At 38.0% G+C, this 21,608-nt stretch overlaps 1 protein-coding gene and 1 pseudogene across 1 annotated transcript; one reads left to right on the forward strand and one right to left on the reverse strand.

Annotated features, from left to right (window-relative positions):
• The first annotated feature begins 5,588 nt into the window (after window positions 1-5,588).
• On the forward strand, window positions 5,589-6,563 carry LOC114632985 (vomeronasal type-1 receptor 4-like). Its single transcript, XM_028781587.1, has one exon. The coding sequence runs from the start codon at window positions 5,589-5,591 to the stop codon at window positions 6,561-6,563; it is 975 nt and encodes a 324-aa protein (XP_028637420.1).
• A 5,601-nt stretch (window positions 6,564-12,164) lies between these two features.
• LOC114632969 lies at window positions 12,165-19,654 on the reverse strand (annotated as a pseudogene).
• Window positions 19,655-21,608: the final 1,954 nt, after the last annotated feature.

Below are 21,608 nucleotides of genomic sequence, written 5' to 3' on the forward strand. Positions count from 1 at the left end.
ATAGAGTGCACACATGTGACCCAAATCTTGAGGATAGAAAACACAAGCTTTTGATCCAGATATTGAGGCACACCTTTAATCTGGGCCATACCTTCTGTTGGAGGCCTACATAAGGACAATGGAGGAAGGAAGAGTTCATTCTTTTTAGCCTGCTTGCACTTACTTTCCTGTATATCTATTGGCATCTACTTCTTCAGGATTCCAGCTCACATAGACCATCTGAAAAACCCTCCCTATGGGACTGAGCAATTATTATATTCTTGAACTTCCCATTCATAGATGGCCATTGTTGGGTTGGACTACAGCCTGTAAATCATTCCAATAAATTCCCTTTATATATATATATATGTTTATGTATAAGTGTATGTGTATGTACATGTGCATGTGCATATGCATTGTATATGTATATATTCATTTTGTAAATTCTTTGATTCTAGAGAATCCTGACTAATTCAACACCATTAATCCTAGCAATCAGGAGACAGAGACCTGCAGATATCCGAATTCAAAGTCAGTCTACAAAGCAAGTTCCAGGACAGCCAAGCTTAGGCAGTGAAGGAAACTATAGAAAACAGAAAGCTATTGAAGATTTAATTAAACAAACGGGACATGTTCTAGTCCTAGCAAGCAGAACTTGGCAGCTTTATCAACATGGCTCTGGCTTTAGAATCATGAATAGAAAGGTTATTATCAGTGATTAAGAAGAGGTCAGCATCACCGAGGTGAAGTTTTCTTGAAAGTGCTTCCTGAGAGCACAAATTAGCTGTGTTCCAGAGGTAGACCTTGTGATGGTAGCTGCACTTGGTATGTATAAGAATCACCCAAGTGGTACTGGTTTTAGAGGCAGGAAGAGGTCATGGATAGCAGCTGAGGCTTGGTACTATAAGTGGTCAGGAAAAGGCATTGGTGAAAGTACAGCTTAAGTGGTAGTTGATGGCCCAGTATTGTAGGATCAGGCAAAGAAGATGAGCCTTGGCACCAGGAAAAATGAGGGACTATTGGTGAAAGTAAGTGCAGCCTACCTGCAGAGGAAGACCCCAGCATATCAGAGATGCCAGTACCATGGGTTGAGTACCAAGAACAGAAACATCAGTGGAGTGGAGTCATTCAGAGTCTATAGTGCTAAAGAGGACAGAGCTGGAGAAGTAACTCAAGCCCAGAAGACCATATATAGATTCTATACATTGGAACAGGAAGCTGCCATGTTGAAGTTGCCTTGGAGATCCAAACAGTGTAGAGAAGCCATGGCCATTGGATACCAGCAAGGAAAGCTGCTAACAGGGAATAGAATCAGCCCAAGAGAAAGAATAGTGTTTCAGGAAACAAAGTTGGAAGGAGCTGAATGTCAGACTTAGAGATGCAGAGTTTAAACTTTGCCCAGCTGGTTTTGGTCTTGCTTTGGTTTGGTATTTCCTCACTGTGACATTGTGGAATGGTAATGTATGTCCTGTGCTGTTAGAAGTATGTGATCTGCTTTTTTGATTTTGATTTTATAGGGAATTGCAGTTAAGAGATTGTACGGCTCTCAGAAGAGACTGAACTTTGAACTTTTAAACATTGTGGAGAGCGTGATAGATTATGAGGACTTTTGAAGGTGGACTAATAACATTTTGCATTATGTTATGGCTGTGTTATGTGGCCTATGGGGGTCAGGGAGTGGAATATGGTGGTTTCAATAGGTTTAGCTCCCATATACTCATGTGTTTGAATGCTTGGCCTATGAAATATTGTCTATGTTGGAATTGGTGTGGCCTTATTGGCAGAAGTCACTGTTGGGGTGGTCTTTGAGGTCTCCTAGGGCTCAAGATCTGCCCAGTGTGAGATTTCAGCAACTCCTCCGGGCTACCTGGGAAGATAGTCTACTTCTGGCTGCCTTTGGATCAAGATGTATATTTCTCAGCTCCTTCTCCACCACTATATCCAACCGGACACTGCCATGTTTCCCACCATGATGATAAAGAACTGAACACTTGAAATCATAAGTCAACTCCAAGTAAATGTTGTCCCTTTTTAAGAGTTACCTTGGTCATGGTGTCTTTTTGCAGTGATGAAACCCTAAATAAGACACTTATCTACTAGCTTTCAAACCCAGACCTCAAGTCATTCTCTTTTCCAGGATCAGGCTCCCTCAGCTCACCCAGTTGTTGCTGGATTTATAATCATCCTTTAATACATTGAGAGCTATCTGTTTCATGTTCCAGATAAGACACATGGTACTTAGATGACGGGAACACTTCACTAGGGAGTTAGAAAGGACAGTTCACAGAAGAGTAACTAGCTCTGATGCAAATAACTCTGCAGATGATATCCTAAGTGGACAAACCTGTACTTGTTAAAAATTTGGAGGTAGTCAGGCCTATGTGTTGGCTATCTCAATGATAATACTCCATGATTACTGTAAAGATTGTCCACCTTTGCCATGCTTTGGAGGCTTTTATTCACTGAGTATACTCTGATGTTAAAGATGGTACTCTTAGCAAAGAATTTCACACATTTTCTGCACTCCTAAAGGCACAGGTTTTGTTCCTTCCTCCAATATTTTGTCATACCAGTCAATCAGAGTAAGGATGCAGAACCTAGGGAAAACACACATTGCTTTGATAGCAATGAAGTTCCTTCTGTGTGCCTCTCTGCCCTACCCTTTGTTCCCTAAAGGATGACAAAAATGTTTCCATTGTGATTCCTAATTGCTTCCTTGGAGTTGCTGATGTAACTTGCAGTTTTTTGTTTTGTTTTATTTTCTTCCAGAAATTCAAGCCCAAGGTGTTTAAAAGTTACTTCACACCCTTGTGGGGGTGCTGTCATGGATTTAGAGTTGAGTTGAAAATCACCGATCTTCTGGGATGGAAAGCGCCTTTAAGTCAGGGCAAATATCTCACCATTGTTTAGCAGAGACTCACTTGCCATTGCAACACATGCCATCACGATCTCTTTGAACATGAAGATACGTGACTACAGCATACGAGCAGTAAGAGCTAAAGACTTAAAAGCACTCTTAGGAGAAGCCACACTCCTTTTCACAGATACATCTTCATTTTCTTCCCAAATGCCTTTATTAATGTTAGTTGTACTTAAAATCTTTATTATGAATTTCTTTCTACAGCTCTGCTGAAAGGAAGAAAAAAGAAGGAAGGAGTAAAGGAAGAAAAAGAGAAAGAATGAAGTCAAAGTCGGCAAGAGTAACTTGATTTAAGGAGTGGTGACTTGAATGGGCTTTAGGATGAAACTGAGATATTTCAACACAGGGCAGAGAAGACTGTCTCCAATCCTTGCTAAGCTGTGTGAAACCTGTACTAATAAGCTGCTACTGAATCTTTATCAGAGATAGCATCTCATTTTCTTCTTTCCATTCTTAGCCTCTGTCCCTCATCTCTGTCTTGTCTCTGTCTCCTACCTCTATCTCTTTCTGTGACTCTTTCCATAAGTTTTAGTTTTAAAAGGAAGATTTAATTGGATTCTTCATTGTTACTTTACTGCTGGCTCTAAAATCTCAGCCAGAGCCTTGCAATAGTCATACCATGATTCACATCCCCATCTTATCCTAAATAGCTTCAAGTACCTTTATATTTTTCAATCCTCACACTCACCAATTTATATACATCTGGAAGTGATGTATTTTGTTTTTGTGTCTAAGTAGTTAGATCATAGGAATGACCAGAATACAATACTAATACTACTAAATTAAATTTTTATCAATGATAGAAATTTTTCTATTAGAAAAAAATTTATGGAAGAATAGAATGAGATTGAGAAATAATTGGATGAATCACAAATAAGGGGTAAATGAATGTTAATTGCACATTCTTGTACATGTCTTGGTACTTTAGCTATTCTGAAATATGATAGATGTTTTTCTGATTCTGTTTCTATGTTTTACTAAATATACCTGAAAATTGTTATATGGTTGCAGCTCACATGTTACCTGCAAGAACACCGACATACAGTGGTCTTCTCATATGAATTCTGTCCACATAGGGCTTTATACTTCTGGAGAATAGACACAGGTATGTTTGACTTTCTCTGTTCCTATTGTCAAGGCCACTGGCTAGCGTTTCTGAAGTTATCATATACCTGTTTGATGTCAGGGATTTCTGTTAATACATAAAACCCAAACCAAAACCAACAAAAACAGAGCCACATTATACACCTCTCTACATCTTCTAGTACTAAAATATTCCTCTGAGTGTTTTACTATTTCAGATCTAGAATAATTTAACATCAATTGTTATACAAGGTGAGGAGATATAGGGACAATCCAGGTTGTCTGCATATGGATATCATTTTTTTTTTTTTTACAAATCCACTCAGGAGCAGAAGGTCTGAGCACCTAGTCACATCAAGCACTCAAGAAAGAAATGATTGTATCTTTGCAAATTCTTCCTGAGAACTGCTGAGACTCTGTAGGTCAATGGCAGAGAAAGCCACACTCTTCCTTTCTCCTTACTCAACACTGGTCATTTACTGTGTGGCTTCCTATCTTCTCATATCCCCAGATCCTTCTCCAGCATTTGTCATTAATATCAAGTGTTGATGACTCAATATATTACAGATGCAGTAACACTACAGTTGGAACTTGGTAATTATTTTTCAATTTTATTAAAGTAAAAAACACTGACTGCATAATTTCTACCTTCTACTTTTCTATAACTCTGCATTAGGGTTCTTATTTCTCCATATGCTCAGCACTTAACCTTCTGCCTTTATTTATGTTATTTTCAACACCTGTATATATTAGATTTAATGATTGCTCCTTGGAACTTTGTTTTGCAGCCCATCATTGTAGTCCCTTAATTATTGCTGATGTTAAGCCTCATTTTATACACATTATGGACATTTCTGAATTATGTTTAGAGGCAATTAATGCAAGTCATGAATGCATTTCCATTTGTTTTATATTTTAGGTATTTTTGATTTTACTTTTAAATATTCCCTTTAGGGTAGAGAGATGAGTTAAAAGTGTATATTGCCTCTGGTCTCTGCTGGCACTCATACTAAGCAACCTTCTCAACACATACACATAATTGACAGCAAGATGAATCTTAAAATAAAACATTCTTTAAATATTTTAAATATTTAATCGTTCATCATAAACACAATTTTCAAATATTTTCTGGTTTTTTTTTTTTGGTCTTGGTGAATTTTGAATTCTATTTCATTTGAATTTCAGAAATAAAGGCATATTTAAAAAATTCTTTCTATAAAAATTGACCCCAAATCATTGTGTTTAATCAAAAGCAATAGATACGTTAATCTTTTTTGCTTGTATTACATTTTACTTTTTGAGAATGTGAATCTCTGTGTATAGCTATGACTGTCCTGGAACTATTTCTCTAGACCAGACCAGACTTAGAGTCATAGTTCTGTCTGCTTCTTAAGTTTGAGTCCTAGGATTAAGGAGTGTACCACTACATCCAGAAAAAAACTTTAAACTTTAGTAAACATATCCATTTTTTTCATTTTAATAATACAGAAATATCTACTACTATAATGAAAAATTGAAATATTCTTCTTCAGTGGGAATGCTATATAAATACAATGAAGTGATGACTATTTTATTCTAGCTAACTTTGTGAAATAATGCATACTTAATGTGTTTCCGGGATTTCTTGACCATAATAAATTTATTTACTTTTTCAATAGGCATGAAAATGACATCTGCACACTTGGCAATGGGAATTTTCCTCTTCTCCCAGATTACAGTGGGAATGCTTGGCAATTCCTCAATATTATTTTATTATGTCATTTTGATATTCACTGGGAAGCATTTAATGCCCAAAGACCTGATTATAGAGCACTTGACATTTGCCAATTGTTTGTCTATCATCTCAAAAGGCATTCCACAGACACTGTCAGATTTGGGATTTAAAGACTTCCTAGATGATATTGGGTGTAAACTGATAATGTATATTTACCGAATAGTGAGGGGGATGTCCCTGTATACAATGTGCCTACTGAGTTGCTTCCAAGCAATCACAATCAGCCCCAGCAATCCCAGGTGGATGATGCTTAAACAGAGAGTCACAAAGTACATTGGTCCTTCTTGCTTAGTCAGTTGGCTTGTACAACTTCTTCTAAACATCATAACTCCAGTAAAAGTGACAGGCCCCATTTCTAGCAAAAATGTGACAAACATGATGAGTTATGGGTATTGCTCATGGTTCACTTCCAACAATGTTGCAACTGCACTGTATATGTTCTTATTGTGCTTCTGTGATGGCCTGTGTCTGAGTCTCATGGCCTGCTCAAGTGTTTCCATGATGAATATCCTCTACAGACATAAGAGACAAGTCAAGTATATCCACAGTGCTCAACACTTTCTGAAAGCCTTGCCTGAGGACAGAGCCACTCAAATTATTCTCATCCTAGTGTGCACATTTGTTATCTCTTACTCAATCTCTTCTATTCGTGTAATCTTTACGAGCTACTCTGAGGGACCAGTGCTATGGGGAGTAAGCGTATTTATATTTCTAGAAATATGCTTTCCCATACTTTGCCCCTTTGTTCTCATTAGCAATATCAAGTGTAGTTTAAGACTGTTTTTGCCCTGCTGTGGGAATAAATAGCTCCCTCCAAATATTACTTGATACATGGCCATCTTTCTTATACACTGCCATATTATATTCTATTATCAAATATAGATTGGTAAGACTGCAGCTTGAAAATATCAATCATCTTTTAACTGACTCTATTGACATGTATTTTCATCACTAGATATTTTATCATAAAGTTTATTTTTTACAGAATTTATTATCCAATAATTAGCAAATTTCAAATACATAGAATCATCACAATATACAAGTCATTAGGTGATATTACACAAATTATAGAACATGAAAAAATACATCTGGGGACCAGACCTTATCTGTAGTCTGTAGAGTCAAGTAATGATTTCTTGACCTCTCTATCTCTCTGTCTCTCTGTCTCTGTCTCTCTCTATCTCTCCCTGTGTATGTATGTCTCTCTTTCTCATACAGACAAACACAGACTTAAACACACAAACACAGAACCACGTGCACACTTAGTTATACACATATTCATATATGTGTGTATGTATGTGTGTGTACCTTTATTTTAACATGTTTGTGAATTTTTTTCTGCGTGTATGTCTGTGCACCACATGTACAAATTATCTTCAGTGATCAGAAGGTGCATTAAAAACTATAAAACTCCAGTTACACATGCTTGTGTACAAACATTGAGTGCTGGAATTAAAACCCGCATCTTCTTGAATAGCAATCAGTGCTTTTTACCACCAATCCATCCTTTAGATAATGAGAATTTTTTATCATTTAACTTATTTTTTAATGTTATGTACATGTGTGTACCTCAGCACAACTATATGCGTCACATACAATGTCTGCTGCCTATAGCTGCAAGAAGAGCATGCGGTATCCTCTGTAATTGGAGTTACACGCAGGTGTGAGCTACCTGATGTGCTTGCTGGGAACTGAACTCAGTTTCCTTTGCAAAATCATTCTAAGATTTTCACACTTAGCCAGCTCTCTAGCTCCAAACTGTTGTTTATTACTTCTCATACGTAGGTACTACTCCTTCAAATATCATCTGGACTGAAAATGTTGCAGAAAAATGAATGTGAGAGACGTCACCTTAAAAACACTAGTCAGTCTCAGAAAAAAATACTACATTTTCTTTTATGTAATATCAAGGAACAAAAAGATTTTAACTGTGTGTAAATTATTGTTCTTTGAATATATTTGTATTTTCAGATACATATACCTCTGGGTTCTTCCTTTCTCCTGAGGCACTGCATTACTAATGTACTTAATTTATAATAATTTTTACTAAAAGAAAAGCATTCTTCATCTTCAAAGAAGAAATATGCCCTCCAATCTCCTAGAGTGTAGACATGGTAATAACTCAAGTACTTGCCACTGACCCTCATCATCTCCAAGGGGACTGTAACATGTAACTCATGAAACTTGGTGGTGACACCTTCAGAATCTGACTTTAGTGCCATTTGTACTGAGAATTTTTGTTTCTTTAAAAAACACAGAAATATTATATGAATATGTTGTCATTTAATCCCAGATGTATGACATGAGGCTGCTTCAGATTGTCCACAGCAGTTGAGCACGATTCATTGTGTGCTCTAGCAAGGAACCACCAATAGTTTCTGGTATTGTGTAGTGTTTGGAATTCTGGAGACTTTTCAGAAGCTGTATAAATGCTAGGGCCTCAAGGAGCATGAAGGGTTGTTGGTTGGTTGTAGGTTATTGATGGTTGCCTGTGGTTGAGGTTTGTTAAGTAGTTATGCACAAAGAAGAAACAACAACAACAACAACAACAAAGGAATTAGATAGCCTGACAGTGGCAATCAAACTTACCCAAGTAACTAGATACCCCTAATCAGTAGGAAGTAGTCTAATGATAATGTCACCCTCATTCCCTTCTACCCCTTTTTCTGCTATCTAGTGTACCCTACTTGATTTGAATCTTTTTATATGGTCTGTATACACTTTTAAGTTTATTTCATTCAGATATCTCATCTTTAGTTTTATTTCCATTTGTCTTTCACAAAACAGAACACTTTTCCTAATTTTTGTTTGGATAACTTGTAGAGTCCACCTCCAGTAGAAAGACAGGACATCAAGTGGAAGGATGGGGTTGCCATCCCACTGTCAAAAACTCTGACCCAAAATTGTTTTAGCTTAAAAGAACTGCAGGGACAAAAATGGAGAAGAGACTGAGGGAAAGGAGGTCCAGTGACAGGTCCAACTTGGGATCCATCTCAAGAGGAGGCTCCTAAGGTGTGACACTATTACTTATGCTATGGTGTGTTTACAGATAGGAGCCTAGCATGGCTGTAACAACAGGGTCCAACAAGCAGCTGAGATAGAAACATATACTTACACCCAACCATTGGACTGAAGTTGGGGACCCCTATGTCTGAATTAGGGAATGGCTGGAAGAAGCTGAGGAGGAAGGTGACCCCATAGGAAGACTAGCAATCTCAACTAACCTGGACCCCTGAGATCTCTCAGACACTGAGCCACCAACTAGGCAGCATACACAAGCTGGTATGAAGCCCCTGATACATATACAGTAGAGGACTGCCTGGTCTGTCCTCAATGGATGAAGACGTGCCTAACCCTCCAGAGACTTGATAAGATTTAGTCTGGTTTGGGCTCATACAAAACTTGTGCATGCTGTAACAGTCACTGCGAGTTCACATGTACAGCTGTCCTGCTGTGGACACAAAACACTCTTTCCTTATACTCATCCATCACCTCTAACTCTTACACTCTCTTCCTCTCTTTTCTGCAGTGATTTCTGAACATTTCGAGGAGGGGAAGTGATAGAAACATCCTGTTTTGGGATAACCATTATTGTGCATTCTATTTTTCTCTGCACCTGGTCTTTGAGTTTGTCACCATCTACTGCAAGTAGAACCTTATCTGAAGGGAACAAGAGATGCATTCATTAATCTATGGATATAGCAAGTTAATAGGACTCAGTTTAATAGTGTCCTCTAATCAAAGTAATAGGTTTTCTATTTCTATTACCATACAACTCATCTAGCCATGAATTCATAGGCCAATAATAATACCAGACATGGGTTTCACCTTTTGGGGTAAGATTTAAGTTCAATCAGAAAGTAATTGGTATTTATACCACTGTTATACCTGTAGGCATGTCCTGCCAAGCATTGTTACAGTGCACACTGTCACTGCTGGTTATAACTGATGATCAGTTTACTCCACCAGTAGTGTAAATAAAACACCTCTACACTGTTAAAGTTAGCCAGTAGTGATGAAGCTTCCAGGTCTGTACCGTTTTGTTTTTTTCCTCTGTCATATGCTGGTATGTAACCAAGAGCAATGGCAATATAAGTATTTTTTTTGTAACTAGGAACACTTTTAATTCTTAGTCTTCAAATGTTTTGTTGTTGTTATTATTGGTTTTGGGGTTTTAGTTTTTGTTTACTTGATTGTGGTGGTGTTGTTTTGGTCTAGTTTTTAATGTTTTGTTTTGTCTTGCTTTGTTTTGGGTAGCTTGGGTCTTTGGGTAGCTCAGGCTTGCTTCAAGTTCATTATCTTCTTCAGACTTGCCTCAGGTTCACAGGAATTGTCCTACCCCAGCCCGAAGCATGACAGACTTATTGTCCTGCATCACGATAACAGACATTTCTCAGCTTTTCAGCAAATTATTCTCTAAATGATTATGTAGGTTTCTATCTGGGAAATATTGGAAATGATTCATCTCAATAACCTATCCCATTCTTTCATATAGTTCAGTTATTCAGACACACAGAGTCTAATCCCCTTCTTCTCTCCACCCTGCCCAGAAACATAAATTAGTTAAAAGGAGAAATAGAAAAAGGAAATAATACTTCAACGGTGTCGATATGATATAGATGAGAACTGCATAAATTTTAAAAACCATAAGAAGAAATCTTTCAATTTTACAAAGGATAAAATTGTTTATTAAAATTGATTTTGATATACTTGGTTCCTGTTTAAATTCCTATTTCATTTATTTCATAAGAAAAGAAATAATTTTTGTCTTCTCTGGGTTATGATTTTTTTTCACTGTTACAAAATACTGAAATTCTAAGCATGTCTTAATCACCTAAATTAGAAGGATATTGACCCCATACTATTTCATGTTGTAAGACCCAGGGAATCATCTTGAGTTGACAGCCTCCCACAAACTGCATTATTTGTTGTCATCATCTAGGAAACACTGTAATGCCCATATCATAGCAATATAAAGAGGCAAAAAAGTCCTCAGAATTTAACTTGAATTAAATATTCTGTAGCCACATATGCTATAACCCACATGATTCTGATTCTATCATTGTAATTTAGGATGCTTTTGAATTAATTATATTCATTAGTTTTCTAATTATTATGTCAAAGATGACAAAGAAAAAGAACTCAAGGGGCTAAGGTTTATTTGACCTTGATGTCTGAGAATATAGTCCAATTGTGGCATAGAATTCATGGAATCAGAAGCCTGAGGCAGCACATCCCATTGCATCTGTAGTTTGATAACATACACACACACACACACACACACAGAGAGAGAGAGAGAGAGAGAGAGAGAGAGAGAGAGAGAGAGAGAGAGGCATGCTGGTCCTCAATTTTATTTCCCTACTTTATTCAGTTAAGGCATTGATGGCTATACAGAATTACACTGGGTCCTCCTACCTCCATTAACCCAACATACAAATTCCTTCAAATACATGTCCAGATATTTGTGATTCTAGATCCTGCCAAGTGGACTATCAGCATTAACTCTATGTTATCCAATACAGTCTGGTCCACAAAGGTTTAGACTTACACAAAGATACAAAGAATAAAGGGACACATGAATATATTGGTGGACAGAAACCAACAGAACTTGTAAATCATTGAGAGATTTTAGAAAATATGTTTTCCACAGCAAGGAAAAGAGAATGTCGAGACAAAATTGATAAGACTTGTGAAAAAGATGGTACAACGTATGGAGAATTCATTGTAGAAACATAGAGGTTACTCTCCACAGCTGTGCATTGTCTCAGACTGTCATGAAGAGTAACAAGATGCAAGCAACTGAGTAGCAGATGACAGTGGTGCACACCAGGATTGGGATGGCTGGGGTGTCTCTGGCTTCAAGTGGAACTCTAAGAAAAACAGTGGGCACTAGGAATAAGTGTCTCTTGATGCTTCTTCCCATAAAAGAATTTTGAATAGGTGTCATGAGCCCAGAAAATGAGATCAGATGCAAAACATCAGAGACTGAAACATGCACAGAAACAGGGCAGTTGGCCACACAAATATGTTATTCTCACATGCCAGAGATCCTAGTTTTTTTTCTTTGCTCTACCTTTCTATCATTCAATTGCAGGAGTGAGACAAGAATTTAATATGTGCCTGCTCAGAAGTTCATATGTCAACAGCTGCTTGGATCTCTGAATACATAAGGAACTCTTCAATACATTATGACCCCTTAATTACAGAGCATTTTGAATGAAAAAAAAAGAGATACCTTAATATCATGGAACTGTTTAGCCACCATTATGATCACTGTAACACCTAACAATGCTTAATTTACAGAGCCATTGTCTTGTTTAATAACACCTGGCAAAGGGTGAGTCAAATGTTCAATAATGTATGGGAGACTATTTGAATATATCATAACACACAAGTGACCATTGTAAATTACCTTCTCCTACAGCAGGAAAAAAGAATTATTGGGAGCATATTTGTTATTACTGATAAGGATGAATCGGCAAAATGTGAAAAAGCATGTGTCTAAAAATGTTAATATGTTTATTAGCCACAGTCTTGGATTGTCAAAAACCACAGTATAGATAACTAGTATGAAGGGCATTGAGTAGGAGAGGACAAAGGTAGACAAGAATCAAGATGGATTTTGTGGCTCTGTCTTCAGGAGAGACTCTGAGGGAGTTGCTGGGCACTAAAAATGTACTGTAGTTGACTCTTGTGTCTATAAAGGATGCTCACCATGGAAATATTGGCCCAGACTATGAGACTCAAACACAGACCATCAGTGAAACAAAGCAAAGGCAGATATAGTACATTAACATTATTGATAATGCCAATGCTGAAAAGTTCCCCAACTTGATTTTCCTAGTGAAACTTCTGTTAGTATCTGGTCCAATCACATCTACAGCTGTCTTGATGTTAAGAAGTAGATGTAGAAGCCAGTTTACAGAACAGAACTAAACCATTTACTTAGAGACTGAGTATATAAGATTCATCCATCTGGAGTAGCTGAAGCTGATTGTGATTTCTTGAAAGCAACTCAAGAGGCAGGTGCAGTGCAGTGAAATGTCCAGGAGCACTCAATTGCTGTAGAGAGTAAGTTTACATAAGAAGTCATCGAGGAGATATCATAAGCCCAGCTGTACCATTATATGAGAAATTGCTCTTAAGAAAATAACTAGGCAATTGGCCAAAGTCAGATGCTTTAAGATCTGGTCCTTAGGTATAGATCTTCTTTCTGGTGATTACAGGCATGACACAATGAAGTAGGATTGATCAATTGCCAAAGACTTGTCTGCAAAAAAAGAATAAAATCCCCATTGGCAAGTTCTCAGGAACCATGTTCTTTCACCTGAGATAAACAAAAATTTAATCACATCGATATACCCAGAAAGAAACCATTAATATGTGTAATAATTTATCATGGCTTAAATTATATTGTTGAGTTGTAGTATGTGTGAGTTGATGTGTGGGTCCAGTGTCTGTCTCACGATGTGGCTAGGGCCTCTTGTGGGGACAGAGGCACAGGAATTTGACTGGGCTCACTCCATGCTGGTACCTGGTGGACATTGGGCTATATGAAGCTGTAGAACTCCACTCCAGGGGTGAGAGAGCACAGTCTGAGAGGTCTTGGAGCCAGAGCTTTTAGCTTGGGGGTCCCTGGGCCAAAAGATGACTGAGAACCCACTGGTTCTCAGGCCCTTGGGCCCCAGGTGCTGATGGGGGCCATGGAAGTGTCAAGAATAAAGTGAGGATGTATAGGCTGGATCTGTCTGCAGCTGAAGGGGAGATAGGGAGAAGCTCTGGCTGTTTCCTGTAGGGAAGAGAGTTCTTGGTCATGGTGGCTCACTTGGCTGCATCATGGGTAGCTTGGCTTGCTTGCTTGGGTTGGTAGTCTCCATGGTTAGGAACGCAGAGAGTTCTTCTATGGGAGATTAGACAGCAACTCTATGGATGAAGACCTGCTCCATTGTTCCTCAAGGTGGGTCCCAAAGAAGAGAAATAGTCTTTGGTCTTAAGATGTTTATTGTCATGGCAGAAAATGGATGAAAACTATATCCTATTATTTTTAGGGCAGGCTTGAGGTTAAATACCTCTTGTAAGGTCTGGGAAGGAATGTTTAATTGGCTATGCCCCTCTGGCCTTTAGGTACCTCATTAATATGGAGATCTGTCTTGAGATTCTGTGGCCTGTAGTCACGCCCTCTATCTGTGGAGGGGCTAGTGGGTATTGTGCTACGTGATGGAAAGACATAGATTTATGGAAGTCTACAACCTCGTGTCAGGAGCCCAGAATCTGGGAGCATGGCAAAATGCATGCTGTCCCTTAGGATCACCTGGGGTCTCTGGTGATTTCTAGCCAGTGCTCGACCAGAAACCAGGCTGTTCTTTCTCGGTCCTACATTATATCATTGTCTCATCAGGACCAATGTCTGTCTTGTTACAGGTTACCCAATCAATCAAGATAAAAATGGCATGTTCAAATCTGAAGGAATATGAATTTGGAATCATAGTTTTAATAGTTTCTATACTGCTTATTGGTTTCAAAACTCCTGTGTTGCTATTTTTCTAAATGAATAGCTGATAGATACTGCTAACTTTTCTGAAAGATTTGGTGTATTAATATCAATAGTCGGCTTAAATTGTTCCTGTAATCCAGCTACTAAAACACACCAAAAAATGAAAATTGAACAGTATTCCCAGAGACAGAGAAACTTGTGGGCAAAGCAATGGAAAGGATAACTATTTGTAAAAAGACAGGCTAAAATGAATCAAAAACAATAAGAAATTCTTAAAAATTGAATACGACAAAAATGTCTACTAGCATTGTCTTACTTAAAAAAATACAGACACTTATGCTCAAATGTCCCTAATTTAAAATTAAAGAGAACACGTTTTCTTCTATGGGTCTCTGATATTTTTAAAAAAACACACAATATAAATTTTATAAGTAAGTTGGGTTACTCACTAAAAAATGTTAGCTATATGCCATACAGTGTTATCTGATTCTGAGTGTTTATCTGAATGTAGAACCTCTTCCATGCAAGTTACTACAATGACCTGCTGGTGTACATTGTAATGTCAGTCTCACAGCAACATGAAGAAATAATATGAAATGTTCGCAAGACCATTCTAACAGTCAGTTAAAGAGATAAAGTGAGTAATTGTACTCCAAAGATTAGGGGATTCAAAACTGTGTCAAAGCTTGTATAACTCTGACTTTGAGAAAGCAACAATAAAATAAAAGAAAGAAAGGAGGAGATAAGGAGGAGTGAGAAGGCTAAAGAAAGAGTATGAGAGTATGTATCATGCTAACATCTTTGAAAATGGAAGGCAATCCAAGACCATCTCCCTAACCAGCTAAGAAACATCTCTGCCCTGAGACAGCAGGTGTTATTCTTTGACAGGGCTCCAAGAAGGAAAATCTAGGGAATAAGAGATAAGAAAAAAAAAAGGAAAGAAAAAGTGGCCTTAGAAGGTCACATGTCAGAGATGTAGGAGGATGAAGAGCCATGCAGGTATGGAGAGCAGTCACGGGTAACAACTTATATTTAGGTTAGCTAATAGGGAAACAACTCTAATTGTATGGGCATATTGTTATTGAGCATTATCAAACATATAAAGCCTTTGAATAATATTTAAGCATTAGAGTCTCATTTCCTACCGGGCCCACATGGATGGCAGGATGGTCTGGGCAATGCCTAGCCTTGTGGAGACAACATGGAAGATTGGAGTCACGTGACTCCAGCATGGGAACTGTGAACAAAGAAACTACTGGCAGGCAGGTCCTCTGCTGAGAGAAATTGCAGGCTTCTGCAGTCAGAGCTAAATAAATAAGCCTCCAAAGTTTTGGAGCAGTTACTGATTTAACTGTGAATTTATAAATGAGGATTATTTGCTTTTAAGAAAGAATTTATAAACAGATTTGTCCAATTCACATGGGAAATTTCACCTGCAGTTTGGAAATTAGATATGAATAATTGTTACTGAAACCAGGTAGAGAGTGCAGTGTATAAATAAAGGCTGCTCTGAGCCAAGAGAGCCAAATAAATAAGCCTCTTGTGGAGCCATTACTGATTTAAGTATAAAGTGAAAATATAGGGATTATTTGCTTTTAGGAAAGATTTATAAACAGATTTGTCTGAATCACGTGGGGATTATTGCCTGTGGTTTGGAACTTATTTAGGGAAAATTGTCACTGGCTCTAGAGTAAAGAATACAGTGTACAATTGGAAGCTGTTCTGGAGTACAGAGCCAAACATGTAGATGGTATAAATAAAAAAAACTGTTCTAGACAGAGGGCCGAACAAAAAGATAGTGTAAATGAGGTGTCTTCAGATGATATGAAGTTATATTGACTCACAGGAGACTCGGGTTCTGTCTAATGTGGGCCCCACAGGAATTCTGAGTTCATTTCCTGCTTGGCAAAATAGGCAAGGCCTAAAGAATAGGCATATACAGTATTTTAGTTGTTAGATTGATTTTATTTTCAAGATGGGTGTGATTTTCAGTTTTGTGGTTATAATTTTTCCTCTGGGAAAGAGGTAAAGATAAAGGTTTTTCTGGTTACCAGCTCAAGGATCATCTGTTTAGGGAAAAAGTTTTTGTCTGTGTGTTTTAGAAGAGTTGATTAAGATATTTCTACCTCCCAGAATTATATGGATTAGACATGACAGAGACTGGCTGACAGAAGACTAGATTCCAGAATTCAAACAAAAAATTATCATGATACTAAAGTTTGTTTTGACAATTGTATATTGCAGAATACACAGCCTTGGTGTATTTACTCATCAAGCAAGCTGAGCAGACCTGCTCAAACCTCTGATGTACTGGAATCTCAGCTGGATGCAGTGAAAACACAGACATCAGAGCTTTATCAATTTACCCTTTCCCCTGCACCTCTTCTAATATCTCAATGCTCAAATACAGCTTAAAGAGGTTAATGAAGAGTCGGTGCCCCTATTCCCTGGGCTTGGGGGCTGAGGTGGTTAATATTAGCCTGTCCTTCTAGGGAAAAGTGATCGTTTTATTGGAATAGGGAGGAATAGTTAGAATTGATTACTTAGCCATAACCTATTTGGTAGAAATCTGTATAATTGTTATTAAGCTAAAGTTATATTTTTTAAATGGTACAAAATTTATTTTGATTTCAAATTTAAAGTTTTCATTGGTATAAGTTTCTTATTGATATAAAAGTGAGATTAATGGGCTGGAGAGATGGCTCAGTGGTTAAGAGCACTGACTGCTCTTCCAGAGGTCCTGAGTTCAAATCCCAGCAACCACATGGTGGCTCACAACCATCCGTAATGAGATTGGATGCCCTCTTCTGGTGTGTCCGAAGACAGCGACAGTGTACTCATAAATAAAATAAATAAATAAATCTTAAAAAAAAAAGTGAGATTAATATTGTTACTCTCATAGGCATTGTGACTCTATAACAGATTTAGGAATACAAGGCTTAGACCCAGTCCTTCTTCAAATTTTTAAAACTGATTTGAGATGGTTAGCCTATGAGTTAAGGGCCTATAGCAATTGCATGGCTCTGAGTTTATTGTTAAGGTGTTTTCTAGATTTTAATTAGAAATAGCAGAGAGGAGTTAACGGACAACAGTCCAGAATATTTTACGTAAACAGTTGGTTTTCAAAAACGTCAGAAGTCCACAGAAGTGAAGTTACTAACATTTCTATATTAATGCTCATTTTAATTAGAGACTTGTCTGCTCCTGACAGCTTCCCTGTCTTGGATTCTAAGAAGAAACTGAGCATCTTTGGTGAGACAGCCACTAGGCAAGAATTGCCTCTTTTTATCTACAGACAAATTACTGTCCAGAAAAGGACACACTTGCAGAATAGTCAACTGATTATGTCTGGCAAGACAGAGTAATTAGCCCTTAATAATTCTGCATCACTAGGTCTGTCAGATGATCCTTGGTCAGAAGGCTGAAGATTGGATGCTCCAACATTTTGAAGTATAGGGACTTTCCAGGTGTTCAGAGGTCTCTATAAATTGGCTAAGTTTTAGAAGCTATGCTTTGTGCTTCCCATAATTTCAGTTAATTCAGTCATTCTGGATTTCTGACAGGGTTGAAGACTTACAGTCTCATAGCCAACCCAGGCTATTTAAATTGAGAGAACAGATTTGAGAGGATGGTTTTCAGCTGACATTCATTCTAAAGCCAGGAAAAAAAGCCACGTTCAGAACTAAGTCTTTTAGTTAGGAGAGATGACAGAGGTTCTGTTAAGTTGACAAAATTGATGGACTGGGTATTAGGTCTATCTTGTACCTTACTGATACAAATTGGTATAGTTGTGCTCTAATTGTATTTTGAAAGTTTTTTTTTAATTTTAACAGGAAGGATGATATGTAGGAGGACCTAAGGTGGGAGGATTAAGAAGAGGAAGAGGAAAAAGGAGAGGAGGAGCTAGAGAGGGCAGAGATGTAGGAGGATGAAGAGCCACACAAGTATGGAAAGCAGTCTTGGGTAACAACTTATATTTAGGTTAGGTAATTGGGAAACAACTCTAATTGTATGAGCATATTTTTATTGAGCATTACCAAACATATAAAGCCTTTGATTACTATTTAAAAAAAGGTCACATGTAAGCTATGTCATATACCAAGCAAGCTTATTAAGAAGTACAGAGGAAGGAACAGGAAACATACCATGAGAAACTATTGCAATTAAACAGTTAAGGTTTGTAACCATTTTATATCTTCAACTTTGAAAACTTCTACTCATCAATCCTAAGTCTTTCCTTCTGTAGGCAAAACACTGTTCTCTATTTTTTGTTTGTTTGTGTTTTGATTAATTATCTTATTTACTTACATCCCAAATGTTGCACCCCCTCCTGATCTCTCCTCCTAGAGTTCTTCCTCCATCCCCACAACGCTTTACCTCTAAGAGGGTCCCCCAACCTGGGCATCCCCCTTCCCTAGGGTATCATGTCTACAGAATTAGGTATAATCTCTACCACTGAGGCCAGTCAAGGCAGTTCTCTGTTACACTTGTGCATAAGAATAGCTTGTGTATGCTCTTTAGTTGGCAGCATAGTCTTTGGGAGATCCCAGTGGTGCAGGTTATTTGACAGTGTTGGTCTTTCTATGGCTTTATTGTCCCCTTCAGTCCCTTCAATCCTCCTCCTTACTCTTTTATAGTGGTCCCCAACCTCAGTCCAATGGTTGGTTGTAAGTATTTGCACCTGTCTCAGCTCCTGATAGAACCAAGCTAGACTCCTGTATGGAAGCACAACATACTATCAGTAATAGTGTCAGGATTCAGTGCATGCCCATGGGATGGATCCCAAGTTAAGTTGATCACTGGTAGGCCATTCATTCATTTTTGGCTCTGTATTTCTTTTAGACAAGAACAATTTTGGGTCCCAAATTTTGAAGGTGAGTTTGTGTCCCCATCCCTTCACTGGGGGCCCTGTGAAGATAGTGTTTTAAGGTTCCAGCTCCATATTGTTGGGCACCTCAGCCAAGGTCATCCACATTGAGTGCTGGGAAACTCCTACCTCCCAGGATGCTGGGAGTATCTCAAGATTCCTCACACCTCCCCAGCCACACAACTGGCAGCTACATATTTCTGTTCATTCACCTGGCCCTTGGGGCTCCTCTCCTGTCTCCCACAATACCTGATCCTGCCCCCCCTTTTCACTCCCCTACCCTCTCTCACCAAGTACCTCCCTCCCTCTGCCTCCCATGAATATTTTATATCTCCTTCTAAATGGAATTGAAGGATCATCACCTGGGCTTTCATTATTGTTTAACTTCTTAGACCCTGTGGGGATATATCATAGGTATTTTGAACTTTTTGGATAATATCCACTTATTAGGGGGTGCAACCTATACATGTCCTTCTGGGACTGAGTTACCTCACTCAAGATATTTTCAGGTTCCGTACATTTGCCTGCAAGATTCATGATATCCTTGTTTTTAATATATGAATCATATTACATTCTGTAAATGACAAATGTTTTCTGTATCCATTCTTCAATTTAGGGACATCTGGGTTGTTTCAAGGTTCTGGCCATTATGAATAAAGCTGCTATGAAACATTGTTTCTTGTGGTATGGAAGCATCTTTTGTTTATATGGCAAAGAGTGATGAATGGTTTGTGCATGGCTGGCCCAGAGAGTGGCACTATTAGGAAGTGTGGCCTTGTTGGATTAGAGGTATTACTGTGAGTGTGGACTTTAAGACCCTCTTCCTAACTTCCTGGAAGCCAATCTTCTTCTAGAGGCCCTCAGATGAAGGTTTAGAACTCTCAGCTCCTCATGCATCATGCACAATGCCTACCTGGATGCTACCATGCTCAAGGCTTGATGATATTGGACTGAAGGTCTGAACTCAATTAAACGGTGTCCTTATAAGACTTGCTTTGATCATGTTGCCTGTTCACAGAAGTAAAACCCTTGGTAAGACAAGTGGTATAGCTGGGTCTTCAGATAAAACTATTTCCAGCGTTCTGAGAAATTGCCAGATTAAGTTCTGGAATGGTTTTAAAAGTTTGCACTCCCACCGGCAATGGGAGAGTGCTCTCTTTTTCTACATCCTGTCCAACAAGTGTGGTCAGTTGAGTTTTGATCTTAGCAATTCTAACTGGTGTAAGGTAGGATCTCAGGGTCGTTTTGATTTGCATTTCCCTGATAACTAAGGATGTTGAACATTTTTTTTTAAGTGGCTCACAGTCATTTGAGAGTCCTCTGTGGAAAATTCTCTTTAGCACTGCACCTCATTTTTAAAAATTGGGTTATTTGAGTTTTTGGACTCTAACATCTTGAGGTTTTTTTTTTATGTATTTGGTATATTAGCCTTCTGTCAGACGTAGGATTAGTGAAGAACTTTAATCAATCTGTAGGTTGCTGTTTTGTCCTATTGGCAGTGTCTTTTGACTTATAGAAGCTCTTCAGTTTCAAGAGGACCCATTTATCAGTTACTGATCTTAGGGCCTGAGCTGTTAGTGTTTTGTTCAGGAAAATTTCTCCTGTGCTAATGCATCTGAGGCTATTTCCCACTTTCTTTTCTATTAGATTAAGTTTTTCTGGTTTTATATTGAAGTCCCTGATAAACTTGGAGTTGAGCTTTGGGCAGCATGATAAATATGGATCAATTTACATTCTTCTACATCCAGACTACCAGTCAAGTCAGCACCATTTGTTGAAGATGCTTTCTTTTTTTCACTGTATGAATTTGGCTTCCTTGTCAAAGGTCAAGTGTCCATAAGTGTGTGGGTTTATTTCTGAGTCTCCAATTCTATTCCATTGATTGACCTGTCTGTCTCTGTACTAATATTATGCAGTTTTTAATCACTATTGCTTTGTAGTACAACTTGAGGTCATTGATGATGATTCCCACAGAAGTTCTTTTATTGTTCAGATTGTTTTGGTTATCCTCTTTTTTTTCCATATGAAGTTGATAGTTGCTCTTTTAAGGACTATAAAAAGTGTGTTGGAATTTTGATAGGGATTCCATTGAATCTGTAGATTGCTTTTGGTAAGATAGACATTTTCACTATGTTAATTCTATAGATTTAGGACCACTAGAGAGCTTTCCAACTTCTAAGATCTTTAATTTCTATCTCTGGGGACTTGAAGTTCTTGTCCTACATATCTTTCATATGCTTGGTTAGAATTATACCCAGATGTTATATATCAGACTGTTTATCATCTGCATAAAGGAAGGCTACTGATTTCTTTGAGTAAATTTATATCCAGCCACTTTGCTGAAGTTGTTTATCACCTGTAAGAGTTCTCTGATAGAATTTGGGGGTTGGTAATGTATACTATTATATCATTTGCAAATAGAAGTCCTCAGATGAAGGTTTAGAACTCTCAGCTCCTCATGCATCATGCACAATGCCTACCTGGATGCTGC

Source organism: Grammomys surdaster, unplaced genomic scaffold (genome assembly GCF_004785775.1).
Source record: "Grammomys surdaster isolate TR1022 unplaced genomic scaffold, NIH_TR_1.0 479, whole genome shotgun sequence".
NCBI lineage: Eukaryota > Metazoa > Chordata > Mammalia > Rodentia > Muridae > Grammomys > Grammomys surdaster.

What these genes read in the sequence shown, in the direction of transcription:
- LOC114632985 (XM_028781587.1), top strand. Translation starts at nt 5,589, where the DNA reads ATGTGTTTCCGGGATTTCTTGACCATAATAAATTTATTTACTTTTTCA.